Source organism: Hoplias malabaricus, chromosome 13, assembly GCF_029633855.1.
Source record: "Hoplias malabaricus isolate fHopMal1 chromosome 13, fHopMal1.hap1, whole genome shotgun sequence".
NCBI classification, from domain to species: domain Eukaryota; kingdom Metazoa; phylum Chordata; class Actinopteri; order Characiformes; family Erythrinidae; genus Hoplias; species Hoplias malabaricus.
Window position 1 is genome coordinate 4,950,732 of NC_089812.1, and position 15,259 is coordinate 4,965,990.

General features: G+C 42.8%; 1 protein-coding gene across 1 annotated transcript in view; it reads right to left on the reverse strand.

Annotated features, from left to right (window-relative positions):
- LOC136664619 (protein kinase C alpha type) overlaps positions 1–14,861 on the reverse strand; it is a 38,503-nt gene extending 23,642 nt beyond the window's left edge. The window contains exons 1-5 of the mRNA XM_066641906.1: positions 14,839–14,861; positions 7,330–7,470; positions 6,091–6,264; positions 1,050–1,141; positions 571–633 (exon numbers count right to left, since the gene is read on the reverse strand). Coding sequence (XP_066498003.1) covers positions 571–633; positions 1,050–1,141; positions 6,091–6,264; positions 7,330–7,395 — 395 coding nt within the window. The 5' untranslated portion in view covers positions 7,396–7,470; positions 14,839–14,861. The remainder of the gene's footprint in view (positions 1–570; positions 634–1,049; positions 1,142–6,090; positions 6,265–7,329; positions 7,471–14,838) is intronic.
- Positions 14,862–15,259: the final 398 nt, after the last annotated feature.

The window sequence follows — 15,259 nt, forward strand, 5'->3', positions numbered from 1 at the left end:
TGTTTGTGGGACATTTTTAACAGATTGAATTCACATTGTGAGGATTCACGGAGGAGATGTCTCATTGATGATATGAATGGTTAAAATGCAAGCTGTTGTCTCTACATCTGTGAGCATATGAGATCTCTGACTCATGAATTGATCAAAACATTCGCTGTTACAAAATGAAGATGTGGTTTTGCACGTACTCTTTCTGCCGCCATTAAATGCACGTGAATGAAGAGTATTAATAAGGAGTCTGTCCCTCCTGCGTGGCAGTAACAGACTCTACTCGTCTCTGAAGTCTTTGTGCTACATGTTAGCAGTACGTCTGTTGGATAATTAGCGCTGGATCAAAAACCCCACTCAGTGATGTGCCGTTACAACTGAAAATACAGTTTCACTGCAGCGCAGCACAATGCTAGAGGCTTTATACTCTTGTAATCCATGCTTGGCACCGAGATTCTTGGACCTGAGGCTCATTTGCATTCCAAACCACAATTTAGGATCACTTAGTTACACATACGTATGGTTTCATATCTACTACAGTACATTTCACACAAAACTAGCATGACTTCAGCTGCAATCTACCTGTAAATGATTCCCTTTCTGTGCAGGAAAAACAGACCAACCGCAATCTCAGCCGCGTAGAACCTGGAAACAAACATCGAGAAAATGATCAGCCAGGATCCCCTGGGAGAGCTTGGAATAATCTGAGAAAGATATTCTCCAATTTCAATCCATCACTGATCTCTAGGACAATGACACAGAAAAGTGTCAGTAACTATGGTAACTGAGATGTCAGTGTAAAGGTGTTGTTGCTAAACCTAGAGTTATTAAAAGTTACAACAAAAGTCTCCTGAAAAAACAATGTATTTAAACGCTTTATAAATGAATAAGATTTGATTCAGTTGCACATTAGCGCTCACTCTTCATTTATGAAATCTTCACCTGAAACGAGCAATGCTCTGTACACGGCAATATAAATCATCTGAGGCATTTCCCAGCTCTGTTTACTCTGATTATCAGCAGCCCCTTCGTAAAGGTTCTACATGTGAACTGTCTCTTACACGGCTTGAGGCTCCTTGAACTTGCCCACTTGTTGGATGTGGTACATTAGGTCTCCTCCGTTAATGTACTCCATTACAAAGTAGAGCCGGTCCTGAGAGAGAGAGAGAGAGAGAGAGAGAGAGAGAGAGAGAGAGAGAGAGAGAGAGTGAGAGAGAGAGAGAGAGAGAAAGAGAGACAGAAAAAGAGAGAGCGAGAGAGAGAGAGAGAGAGAGAGAGAAAGAGAGACAGAAAGAGAGAGAGACAGAAAGAGAGAGAGAAAGAGAGACAGAAAGAGAGAGAGAGAGAGAGAGAGAAAGACAGAAAAAAGAGAGAGAGAGAAAGAGAGACAGAAAGAGAGAGAGAGAAAGAGAGAGACAGAGAGAGAGAGAAAGAGAGACAGAAAAAGAGAGAGAGAGAGAGACAGAAAAAGAGAGAGAGAAAAGAGAGAGAGGGAGACAGAAAAACAGAGAGAGAGAGAGAGAGAGAGAGAGAGAAAGAGACAGAGAGAGAGAGAGAAAGAGAGACAGAAAAAGAGAGAGAAAGAAAGAGAGAGAGACAGAAAAAGAGAGAGAGAGACAGAAAAAGAGAGAGAGAGAGAGAGAGAGAGAGAGACAGAGAGAGAGAGAGAAAGAGAGACAGAAAAAGAGAGAGAGAAAGAGAGAGAGAGAGAGACAGAAAAAGAGAGAGAGAGAGAGAGAGAGAGAAAGACAGAAAAAGAGAGAGACAGAGGGTGGGGGTTCAGATCTTATTCATGAACAGTCTGTGGAAACAATAAAAATCCTCTACACAATGATAGCAGCAGCCGAACTCCAAAAGGGAAACCATTGCATGGAGATTATACACTTATCAGTGTTTTACACACACTTTTCATCTTCTCACATCCACTGACCACACAGGAGCACGTTAAAATTCTACAATTGTAAACTGTAGCCCATCTGGGGCAGCTGTGTCCTGGTGGTGATTGAACTGGGCGTGTAACCAGAAGATTGCTGGTTCGATCCCCAGAGCCGGCTGAAGTGCCCTTGAGCAAGGCACCTAAGCCCTGTCTGCTCCCCGGGCGCCGTGGCTAGGGCTGTCCACTGCACACTGCCCCCTAGTGTTCACTAGTGTATGTGTATATATGATTCTGGGTTAAATCTGTTGCTCTGTATACCTCTGTATACTGTTTACACTCCTTCACCTTGATCTTCAATGGTCATGACCCTCAGATGACCCCACAGAGCAGGTGTGACGTGGTGGTGGATCATTCTCAGCGCTGCAGTGACACTGACGTGGTGGTGGTGTGTTAGTGTGTGTTGTGCTGGTGTAGAGTGGATCAGTCACAGCAGCACTGCTGGAGTGTCCACTCACTGTTGGTCCACCTTGTAGATGTAAAGTCAGTGACAAGAGCTGATCTGTTTCTGCACACTTTCTGTTGGTCATCCGCACGTTCTTCATTAGAGGCCACTGCAGACGCCCCACAGGTTGTAGTTCTTTAATCGGTGGACTGTTTCTTAGCACAGCTGAGTGGTTTAAAAACTCCAGAAGCACTGTTGTGTCTATTTCACTCGTAACAGCACAACACACACTAACACACCACCACCACGTCAGTGTCACTGCAGCGCTGAGAATGATCCACCGCCACATCACACCTGCTCTGTGGGGGTCCAGAGCGCTGAGGAACACGCAGAGCAACAGGTGGACTACAGCCTGGAACTGCAGACCTACGAAGTGCTCCTGCATGGTGAGTGGAGCTGAGAGAATGGACAGAGTGTAGAAACAAGAGGTTGTCATAAGGTTAAGGTCCTAACTGTGAGATTTTCTGTTTTTACAGAGCAGGAAAACTCCCTTCTGATTAATGCGGGAGATACTGCTGTGAACTACAGCATTGTTATGCACTGTGAGTGGGCTGGTTGAATGTTGTTACAGCCAGGAAATAAAGTCTGTATAGATTAGCCCCTGCCTCAGTAGAACATTATTGGATTTCAGAATGGTTGTATTCCCATAATGCATTGCTGGGCACTGTCATAACAGAACACTGATGGATAATACAAATAGAAAACCTAGCTGTTGGGAGTGAGGGATAGTTTTGAACATGTTTACATTGTGCCGGCATCAAACTACACGGATTTAGCCCGATGTTTGTGCAATTTTTCGTATCCGACAAACTTCCAGAGTCTGAACCGAGTCTGAGCGTCGGGGACGAGGTCGTGTAGGTCGTTCATCATCAAAGAACCGAGATGTGATGTCCCACGACACCACGAGGAAAAGTGGAGCGTGTTAGACTTGTTTGACGTTTCCTACGACATGTTCCTGACGATGACCAATAGGAGGACGGAGCGCTGTCCGGTGCACATCTGTAAACACGGAGAAGAGAGAGAGGGAGGCTCTGCTGCAGCTGTCAGTGGAACAACCAAACTGAGGAAATGACCTCTGGTTCTCTTTCAGGAGACAGTCCACACTCTCCTCTCCGTAACCACCCAGCTATTTCTTCCTCTTCTTTTCAGAACAAAACCACCAACATCACACACAGTGCTTCTGTCAGTGTGATTCAGTTTCTAAACCCGCGTCCCGACGACATCTGAACTCACGCAATGATGTGAACGAAGAATGGCCCGTGTGAAACGTGTAGTGTCCCCAGTCTCCTGACCACGAGTTTACAGCACTAATCTGACCCAGAGAACCTCATGAAAGACAAAAATATGGTGTAGTCTGACACCGGCATTAGAAAGGAACGCCCCTTTAAGAAGTGTTAGCCCTCACCTTCCCAGGTTGGTAGGATCATGTGTTTGGGAGAGATCTAGCAAACAAATATTGGGAGTTAATCAGGTAAATATCATTCATTCATTATCTGTAACCCTTATCCAAATCAGGGTCGCGGTGGGTCCAGAGCCTACCTGGAATCATTGGGCGCAAGGCAGGAATACACCCTGGAGGGGGCGCCAGTCCTTCACAGGGCAACACACACACACACACACACATTCACTCACACCTACGGACACTTTTGAGTCACCAATCCACCTACCAACGTGTGTTTTTGGACTGTGGGAGGAAACCGGAGCACCCAGAGAAAACCCACGCAGACACAGAGAGAACACACCAACTCCTCACAGACAGTCACCCAGAGCGGGAATTGAACCCACAACCTCCAGGCCCCTGGAGCTGTGTGACTGCGACACTACCTGCTGCGCCACCGTGCCACCCTCAGGTAAATATCAAAACCGAAAATGATCTGCTAAAGTCCTAATCACGCAAAGCACTGATGTTTTAAAATGTCCACATTCAGGTTGGCTACAGGGTCGCTTTTTGGGTCCTGGCTTCCCTATCCGTCTCTCAGAGCAGCAAATGTCAAATCTGATGTGAGTCACGATGAAGGAGAAGTACAACAGATGGCACATTAGCACTTTGGCAGTGTTGTTAAAAAAAAAAACCTCACAAATTTCCATAATGCTGCCCTAACACAATTAGCACACATTAGCATAATGTCTTCCTGTTTGCCAAGACCTGATATGATTGCTCTTATAATTCAATCATAACTCCCTCATTTTCACAGCCACAGCTGCAATGAACTGTTGGATAACAACGTTGTTAATAAATACGATGCATTAAAGAATGTATACAATACAATACGGTACATAAGGGTATAGTATATAACTTCGTAATTGTATTCACTGAATCTGTTGTGAACAGGCATTCAACAAGCCACACACAGCTTGTGTAATCTCCACAGAAAAGCATGTTGCTGCACTGGGGTGGGCATCCATTTAGGTTCTACTGCCCCCTGTCAACGATGTCTAGAACCAGGGCACACCATGGTCAATGGGTTATAACACAACACTAGTCCTAACTTCACTGAAGTTACTGTGTCTGAAAACTGTCAAATCCCCTCAGAAACGTTCCAATATCTAATGTAAAGCCTTCTCAAAAGAGTAAAGACCAAAGAAACTCTGGACAAGCAATGTCTGTGTACACTTTATGAATAAACAAAATGGGACAAGAGAGGAAGGGCTATGTTATTCATGAGCAGGACGCCCACCCTGAGCGCTCCCCATCATCATAATTGAAGACGGACAGACGGGAGTAGAAGTATGGTGACAAATGCCATTGTGCTGAATGGAAATGCATATTTCATGATGAGGTAGACTCAGATCTGAAACCCCATGACCACAGAATTATTATGGCATCCTTTTAATTTTTAACACAGCAGATGTGTAATACCTGCGGAGCATTGAAGATGAAACGACGCGGCTGAATGTCATGAATTTAAAGCTATGACGTAAAAGTACGATGTAATTATACACAATACAATCATTAATTTACAACTTTATTAATGTATGAGTGAAGTTTACGTGGTTGGTGTAGTGTAGTAACACTACTGCCTTCTTGGCAGCAAAACGGGGTAAAATTCTCTGCTTTGGCAACACTCAGTGCTAAACTTCAGTGGGATGAAAAGAAAGCAAAATGCTGGAGGGCTTTATATAAGTCCATGAGGAAACCTAGGATCATGTGCAGCACCTCCAGTGTGTCCACAAATCTCCCACTCTCAGGTAGCCATTTCCATTACATTTCCACCCATCACTCGTCTCTCTCTCTCTCTCTCTCTCTCTCTCTCTCTTTCTCTTTTATACATTATTGCTTGTTAATTTCCCTTTTAAATGGCGCCACATTTGTAATAAACATGTATTTGTGGGATGAGCAGTGGAGCTGAGTATGTGGGTTGCGCCCATGAAAAATTTGCCAAATCCTCAGAATGAATGAATGTTATCATAGATGTGTATTTCTACATATTTCAGAGAGTTTGAGAAGCTTAATTTTTAAGTATATACATTTTAAAAAATCTTAACTACACATGGACCTGGAGCTTCCTCTGGACTGCCATGGTTTCAATAACTGTACACACGAAGCGCAATGGTTAAATTATTGTTGGATGCACAGTTGAGAACAGAATTCAGATTCAGTGTTTATTAACAATTAAAAATAAATTAAAAATAACATGTGAAGTGTAAAGTTGATGTATGCAACAACAACATGGACATATCTACTTTTCAGTTTCAAAGACTTAATAAATATTGTCTGTCTTACCACTGTCTGGAAGCAGGAGTGGAGCTGAGTGAGGAATGGCGGCTTGTCCCTCAGAGCTAGAACTCTTTTCTCCACCATAGTGCACTCCACATCATCATCCTGAATCACCACATCCTTCTTTAGGATCTTGATGGCGTACAGTTTCTCTGTGGACTTCATCTCTGCCAGCATCACCTGTGTTTATTAGATATTTAACTCAATTGTGCTGAGACAGTGTAATATTATCATTAAAAAGCACAAACCAAGGTTTCTAGAGTATATTTTCGTTCATTGTTATTGGCCTTTCATCAGACAATATGGATACTGTAGAACAGGGGTCACGAATAGGCAGCCCATGGTCCGAGTCTGGACCCAGACTCTGTCCGATCCGGACCAGGACCTGGACCTGATAAACCATTAAGAGCTGTTTACTTTTGAACAGAGTGTGTGTTTGAAGCGGTGTGACTCTTCTAGTCGTTACGGTGCAGGTTTAGCGCTCCAGGAAACTCACAGACCAATCACATGTGTTTCTGCTTATCACACGTGAGGCTCCTCAGCCAATCAGATCTGTGCATTATGATGAGCGCTGTGACTCCAATGAGTGACACACACAGGGCAGGGTCCAGACGCCGCTGTCCTTATTTCAAGATCCACCCATCCATTCTCTGTAACCCTTGTTCAGGGTCACGGTGGGCCCTACCTGGAATCATTGGGCGCAAGGCGGGAACACACCCTGGAGGGGGCGCCAGTCCTTCCCAGGGCTTATTTCAAGATAAAAGTCAAAATATTTTGAAAATGTAAAGTGACTGTGGAGTTGTGAGCGCACAGGGAAAACTTCTCGCCATAAAGTGCAGATATTGCCCCTAAAACACCACTGTACGTGACACTGTTTGTACCACAGACTAGACCCTGATGGACAATTGCAATTTTTTGTCTAAAATGATTGCGAGGGACAGTTCAGTAGTCGCTGGATTGGTGTAGAGACTTGTCCATACTGTCTCTACCCTACTCTGCTCCCTTGTCCAGACAACATGCGGTCTGATTCCATAGTTAAAGGGCCATTCAAATAAAAGCAACAGGATGTAGTTTGAAGACCCCTGTGTTAGTGGAAATTTGTTTAATGCTCTAATCTGATTCATTATTAGTTACGGTGAGCATTCATTTGGTATGATCAGTCTGTATACCACTTATACACCGATTACATTATTTTATTAGTTTTTGTAGCAAAAGACAGGTGTGTGTTTGAACATCATGGCTGACCTTTCCAAAGCTGCCCTTCCCAAGCAGTGCCAGGAAGTGGAAGTCGTTGAGCCGGACCCTATCCATGTTGCTGGACGGCAGGCTGAAGCGTCGGTGGTCTGATGGAGTGATCACTTTCTTTCCTGGGCCCAGCTTAGCTTTCTACAATGGCAGGACATTTTAATGAGTGTGTGGCATAGGTACATACACATTTAAAAAAAAAAAAAAAAAAAGGGCTCACACACTTATCCATGAAGCATTAGGATCTCTGACATTCGGTTCCTGTGAGTGGCTATTAATCTGGAGACAAACATAGCTTAAAACTCACTTAAAATCTGGAAGACCACTTTTTAGCCACAGGTAACTAGAGATTCTAAATATGAAGTGAACTGTGACCCTGAGGCTCAAACATCTGCTGTGAGAGAGAGGAAGGAACTCTGAATATATTAGCTTTTTCTGCTAATTAACTAGCGCTCAGAGAAATCTAGTTTATTAAAACCATAGTTAAATACACATTAAAATTCTACCAAAGCCAATTCATTACAGCAGTGGTCTACATCACATTAAAAAGCTAGCATATCATTTATTACAGCAGTTGTTTACTATGAAGTAAAATGCTAGCATGATATTGAAAAATAGAAGCTCTCTTGCTAGCTTTAATTACTAGAAATATTGCTGACGCAAGGTAATTACTAGAAATATTTTTTTTAAGAGGAAATATTCTCTTATTATTAGGTCACATTTCTGTGCATGAGCAGAAAAGCTAAAGACGGTGAAACTGCATTATATAAATACTGATATCTATGAAATGCTTTGAGAATGTTAGCCCCTGGCGTTAGCACTGCCACAGGAGAACGACACAGCAAATACATTTCCACAGAATGCATACTTCCCCATTTAAGAATATTCAGCATTTAACATACCACTGAGGAATTACGCAATCTTTACGCAGTCTGTGCTGCGGTCGCCTATGTGATATAATTAATTCAAAACATTGCCATAGCTAATTTAACGTGGCAGTGAACTGGAAACTGTATACAGCAGTGCTCCTGTTAGAGAGTGGTCTCTAATAGCTTAAGACTCTTAAATAATCCATACTTCTACATTTTTGTCAGTTTCCTTTTTTGTAACATAACTAAAGACTGTGGGAGACATTTCAGTGGGAGTTTTTCTTTAATTGAGAGTGTATTTAATGCTGTATAAGTCAAATTCTTATCATTTATGAGTATTTTAGTGTGTAATAGTGTATATTGGTATATCCTGTGCTACTGTATCATTTTGATTAGTGATTATTTTGACACGATCTGATTGTTGGTTTATATTAGTGCTTTTATTTTACATTTTATTAATATTTTAGCTTATTTTAATGTGTTTTAGAGTTCAGGCGGCAGCTCAGAGTAATTTATTTCAGTTTTATTAGAAGAGTGACAAAAATGACATATGCCTAGTTCACTCAGAATATATTGAGTGTAACTTAATATAAATTAAATTACATATTAGTATTGATTTAGTACAAATTAGTGGGTTCAAAATTATATAACTTAAGTATACTTGTATTATAGGTAATACAACCCATTTGTTTAAATGAATTTTAAAACAGATTCTATTTTAGAGGCTATACCTGATGCTAACACAAAAAAAATGGACAAGAAATATTGTTTCTTTTTAAATGTGAAGGAAATTTCCAAGGGCATCCAAGTGGAAGCAGATCTGTTGGAGGGAAACGCTTAAAAGAGGACAGCTAACCGAGTGGATATGGTGCTGGACAGTTAAGCATGTGTTAACAAAGAATTTTGGTGCAGTTCTTTCATTTCGAGCTTCACACTGACAGTAAGCTCCCTGTGTGTTTCAGTGTCTGAGGACCATGGGGGTCTCTTCCTGCTCGACAGTGATAATGAGGGGCTGCCACACTCTCTTCAAAGCCTCCAATTACCTCCTCACACGCCTCACACATGCTTATGCCCTCTCTCTTTCTCTCGCTCCTCTTCACACATTGTTTCACTTGTCTTCATATGACAGAAAAGTGTGAATGGCAGGCACACTCACTTTCCATTTTTGTCCCTCTCTCTCTCCCTGGCTTTAATTATTGTTCTCTCCTCCCTCTGTCATGGCCACGATGACCTGACCTTGCTAATATGGCTCAAAGCTAGTCAACACTGATAGTGCCGCCACTCCATTAACACTTGGCTTGTAGACGCTCTATCATAAGGCACAGGTGATATTCATGGATAACACGGGTTTTGTAGAAGAAGAACACTGGTGATCTAAAACTGTGTGACACTAAGGCCTTATCTGGAGGGTTTAAGGCTGTTGCTATTAAAGATGGGAATGTGAGCACCTTGATTCAGTATGATCTTATATTTTCAGAGTTCAGAAATGCAATTTTATATTTTTTCTTTGTTATAGCTTAAAATTACGGAGCCCCTGAAAGGACATGGTGAGAATTTCTTTTTAGGGAAAAATGTCATGAGCACCACTTAGTATGTCGTGAGCTCCACTTAGTATGCCGTGAGCACCACTTAGTATGTCGTGAGCTCCACTTAGTATGTCGTGAGCACCACTTAGTATGTCGTGAGCTCCACTTAGTAAGTCGTGAGCACCATTTAGTAAGTCGTGAGCACCACTTAGTATGTCGTGAGCACCACTTAGTATGTCGTGAACTCCACTTAGTGTGTCGTGAGCTCCACTTAGTAAGTCGTGAGCACCACTTAGTAAGTCGTGAGCACCTCTTAGTATCTCGTGAGCACCACTTAGTAAGTTGTGAGCACCTCTTAGTAAGTCGTGAGCACCTCTTAGTATGTCGTGAGCACCACTTAGTAAGTCGTGAGCACCACTTAGTAAGTCGTGAGCACCACTTAGTATGTCGTGAGCACCACTTAGTATGTCGTGAGCACCAGTTAGTATGTCGTGAGCACCACTTAGTATGTTGTGAGCACCACTTAGTATGTCTTGAGCACCACTTAGTATGTTGTGAGCACCACTTAGTATGTCGTAAGCACCACTTAGTAAGTCGTGAGCACCACTTAGTAAGTTGTGAGCACCACTTAGTATGTTGTGAGCTCCACTTAGTAAGTCGTGAGCACCACTTAGTATGTCTTGAGCACCACTTAGTATGTTGTGAGCTCCACTTAGTAAGTCGTGAACACCACTTAGTAATTCGTGAGCACCACTTAGTAAGTCATGAGCACCACTTAGTAAGTCGTGAGCACCTCTTAGTATCTCGTGAGCACCACTTAGTAAGTTGTGAGCACCTCTTAGTAAGTCGTGAGCACCTCTTAGTATGTCGTGAGCACCACTTAGTAAGTCGTGAGCACCACTTAGTAAGTCGTGAGCACCACTTAGTATGTTGTGAGCTCCACTTAGTAAGTCGTGAGCACCACTTAGTAAGTCGTGAGCACCACATAGTATGTCGTGAGCACCACTTTATCTGTTTCTAGAATGCCTGCTATTTCTGTGGTGCAGGCATCCTGTAGCTCAAATGGATATTGGTGAGTTTGTAGAGGTATACTTTCAGCTAGGTCTCAAATATAGAGACCTAAATAAAGGTTATTCCATGTTAGAAAAGAAAGGTGTGGCATTTAGAAAAGTTAGAAAAGAAAGGTGTGACTTAGTATGTCGTGAGCTCCACTTAGTATGCCGTGAGCTCCACTTAGTATGCCGTGAGCACCACTTAGTATGTCGTGAGCTCCACTTAGTATGTCGTGAGCACCACTTAGTATGTCGTGAGCTCCACTTAGTAAGTCGTGAGCACCACTTAGTAAGTCGTGAGCACCACTTAGTATGTCGTGAGCACCACTTAGTATGTCGTGAGCACCACTTAGTATGTCGTGAACTCCACTTAGTATGTCGTGAGCTCCACTTAGTAAGTCGTGAGCACCACTTAGTAAGTCGTGAGCACCACTTAGTATGTCGTGAGCACCACTTAGTATGTCGTGAGCACCACTTAGTATGTCGTGAACTCCACTTAGTGTGTCGTGAGCACCACTTAGTAAGTCGTGAGCACCTCTTAGTATCTCGTGAGCACCACTTAGTAAGTTGTGAGCACCTCTTAGTAAGTCGTGAGCACCTCTTAGTATGTCGTGAGCACCACTTAGTATGTCGTGAGCACCACTTAGTATGTTGTGAGCACCACTTAGTATGTCGTAAGCACCACTTAGTAAGTCGTGAGCACCACTTAGTATGTCGTGAGCTCCACTTAGTAAGTTGTGAGCACCACTTAGTATGTTGTGAGCTCCACTTAGTAAGTCGTGAGCACCACTTAGTAAGTCGTGAGCACCACTTAGTATGTCGTGAGCACCACTTAGTAAGTCGTGAGCACCACTTAGTATGTCGTGAGCACCACTTAGTATGTCTTGAGCACCACTTAGTATGTTGTGAGCTCCACTTAGTAAGTCGTGAACACCACTTAGTAATTCGTGAGCACCACTTAGTAAGTCATGAGCACCACTTAGTATGTTGTGAGCTCCACTTAGTAAGTCGTGAGCACCACTTAGTAAGTCGTGAGCACCACATAGTATGTCGTGAGCACCACTTTATCTGTTTCTAGAATGCCTGCTATTTCTGTGGTGCAGGCATCCTGTAGCTCAAATGGATATTGGTGAGTTTGTAGAGGTATACTTTCAGCTAGGTCTCAAATATAGAGACCTAAATAAAGGTTATTCCATGTTAGAAAAGAAAGGTGTGGCATTTAGAAAAGTTAGAAAAGAAAGGTGTGACACAAGCAGCTAAATATTTAGCCTGATGATCTGTACTCTCCCAATGTAACTCACACACAACTTGTCATCTTTAAGTCGTTGAATATATGTTTCTACAATGTGACGTGACTTCAAACAGTTAAATAGGTCTTTGTCCACGATGGAGAAGTTACAGCACATCCATGTTGCCAGACAGAGAAGCAAAGTGGTGCTCACGACTTACTAAGTGGTGCTCACGAGATTTTTCCCTAAAAATAAATTCTCACCATGTCCCTTCAGGGGCTCCGTAGAAAATATTTGCCCTTATATGGTTATTTTGCTTGTAGCCGCACACTGGCCACCAGTCAATGCTACAGAAGCAGAGCCGAACTGTAAAGGGCTGGTGTGGCTGAAAGTGTCCATTCCACTCAGGCAAAAGCAGACCTCATATTAAACAATCAATTGAGGACTGAAAATAGCTGATAAAACAAGAGATCAGTTCAGGTTTGGAGTGAAAAACTTGTGATCATCTAACAAATTAAAATAAAATCTGGGCCTATACCCTTTCGCATGTGTGAATGACATAAACCTGTTCAAGAAAACTGATATAAAAACAGCTCACCACCCCCCACCCCCAACACTAACGGCTGCGGTGTGTGTTCCTCAAGCTCAATTCTCAAAACCACACAATCGGAGAAGGGTAGCACTCACCCTAGTTTAAATAAATCAGTTATTTTGGATTGAGAACCACAGCCATTGTTTGATTTTTGGTAGATTTTCTATCCAATTTACTGCTAATTTACTCTGTCACTTGGCCTTCTGTTGAGTCCACACTAAAATATCAACACTCTAACCTCTAAAAGAAGAATATTTACCAAAAACGTTCTCACTTTGTTGACTTCTGTTTGTGGCATTACTACACTGACAGGGTTGTGTCAACGCTAGCCAGAGAAACACTGGGAATTAGAGGAACATCAAGTGGTCATTTGCAGAATTCTGATTATTGAATTTTGATTGAAGTACAACACAAAAGAAGAACATTAAAACACAATAACAAACCAGGCTACATTAACATTACAAGTGTCAGCATCTCAGAACCAAACGCTCAGTCACCAAAATGAAAGCGTATGCTTCCCTCTAGTGGTAACCTCTTGCAAGTGCACCTTTCCTTCACCATGCAAAACCCATACCAAATTAAATGCGGAGAGGACCGTGCTGGGTGCATTAGATTAGTCTGGGAATTCATTCCTTTACCAGCTAACAAGTAGTGTACATCAGAGTTAGGGTTGTTCATTTAGGGTTAATTCAGGAGGGGGACTACTGAAGAGCTTCATTAGCTGTTGATGCAAATGGAGGCATGCTTCATTTTGAGTGCAGTGAGTAGTGAGTCTGCCCTCTATAGTCCTCTATAGAGACCATGCAGCAGACCCCATGCACCCACAGTATATTACAGCAGTAATATACCTTCCCTTCCACTTCAGTGGTGGTCTGCCATTTACTAACAACTGCATATGAGTGGGTTTGTGAGAGAGACTTGCTGAGAAAAAAAGAGCCGTGTGTGTGTTTTTATAAATGACCGTATGTGTGTTTGTGTCTACAGAAATGGGTAGAGCCCACCCTTCACTGCTTTCATTTCCAGTCAAAACAGCCGATAAATACAAGCTGTAGAATACCTTTTAACTATTAAAGAAGCCTGAACTACAAGATGCATGAACCCAACCAAAGAATGAGCCATTAAGAAGCCTGAAGAACACAGGGAACACAGGACGTTCCGGAGAAACACTATTCATCTGGATGCCGGGGAATCAGAAAAAGCCTTGATTGCAAGTTCAGTCTTAGAGGTCGGTTAGGGTTTTTCATTCATTCATTCATTCATTATCTGTAACCCTTATCTAGTTCAGGGTCGTGGTGGGTCCAGAGCCTACCTGGAATCATTGGGTGCAAGGCGGGAATACACCCTGGAGGGGGCACCAGTCCTTCACAGGGCAACACACACACACATTCACTCACACACTCACACCTACGGACACATTTTGAGTCGCCAATCCACCTACTAACGTGTGTTTTTGGACTGTGGGAGGAAACCGGAGCACCCAGAGGAAACCCACGCAGACACAGGGAGAACACACCACACTCCTCACAGACGGTCACCCGGAGCGGGAATCGAACCCACAACCTCCAGGCCCCTGGAGCTGTGTGACTGCGACACCTACCTGCTGCACCACCGTGCCGCCTGGTTAGGGTTTTTTCATGATATAAATATTACAAATGAAGAAATCCAGTTAAAAACGTATTAAATGATGTTGAGGTCTGGGCTCTGGGGGGGGCTAGGTCTTTGTTCTGAAAACACCAGCTGCTGTTTGATTTGCTGTTGTTCTTCCTTTTGTCTTCTCAGAGTAGAAGGGTTGATATAAACAGCTGTAGATTTCAGACGTGAAGTGGCTCAATTATATATGTATTTCCTCTTCATTTGCTCTATTTTCACTTTCTTGTACAAGTGGATTACCTCATGTCTAACCACCTCAGGAATAACTCCAGTAAGTTAATGGCTGTTTTGAATGGATATTAAATAAATGAATGGTGCTCTCTGACATTTGCACAGTACACTATATGTGAGATACACATTGAGAAACAGACGTATTTATGTAATATGTGTGTGTGTGTGTGTGTGTTTAAGTGGGTGGATGATCAGTGCTTAGCAACCCTGTAAGAAATCTGATTGCATCATTGTTAGTAAATCTGATTTCTCTGTAGTGGCCGGCACAACAAACAAATCAGAGAGAAGGAGAATACGTTGAGGGAGAGAAAAGAGAGAAAAGGAGTGAGAGACGAACAAGCAGAGGACAGAGAGAGCTACCTTTAGGAAGTGGATATTTAGTTGACAGGCCTACAAGAGAGGAGAAAAACTAGAATGTTAGTTGGGTAAATCTGTGGGCTTGTGTGTGTGTGTGTGTGTGGTGAGGAGGAGGACAAATCACACACAAAAAAAAGCTCCCGTACAGACTGCTGCTACAGAGACAGATGTAAACGTGCAGTAGTCAGCAGGGACGGGTGGTGTGTGCTCAGAGATGGATCCTGGTAACAACAGTTTGATACTGATTCCTTGATGTTGATTACAGCATTAGAAATAAGTGTGGGGTAGGGGCCATGTTTAATCAGATTGGGGCTGTCAATGTGCCACAGTGTTGTGGTAAGTCACGTGGCCACTGAACAAACACAGGTCATCCTCGTAGGTCCCTATCAACTGTCAATAATGCAGCAGCTGCCCTGGATTATTT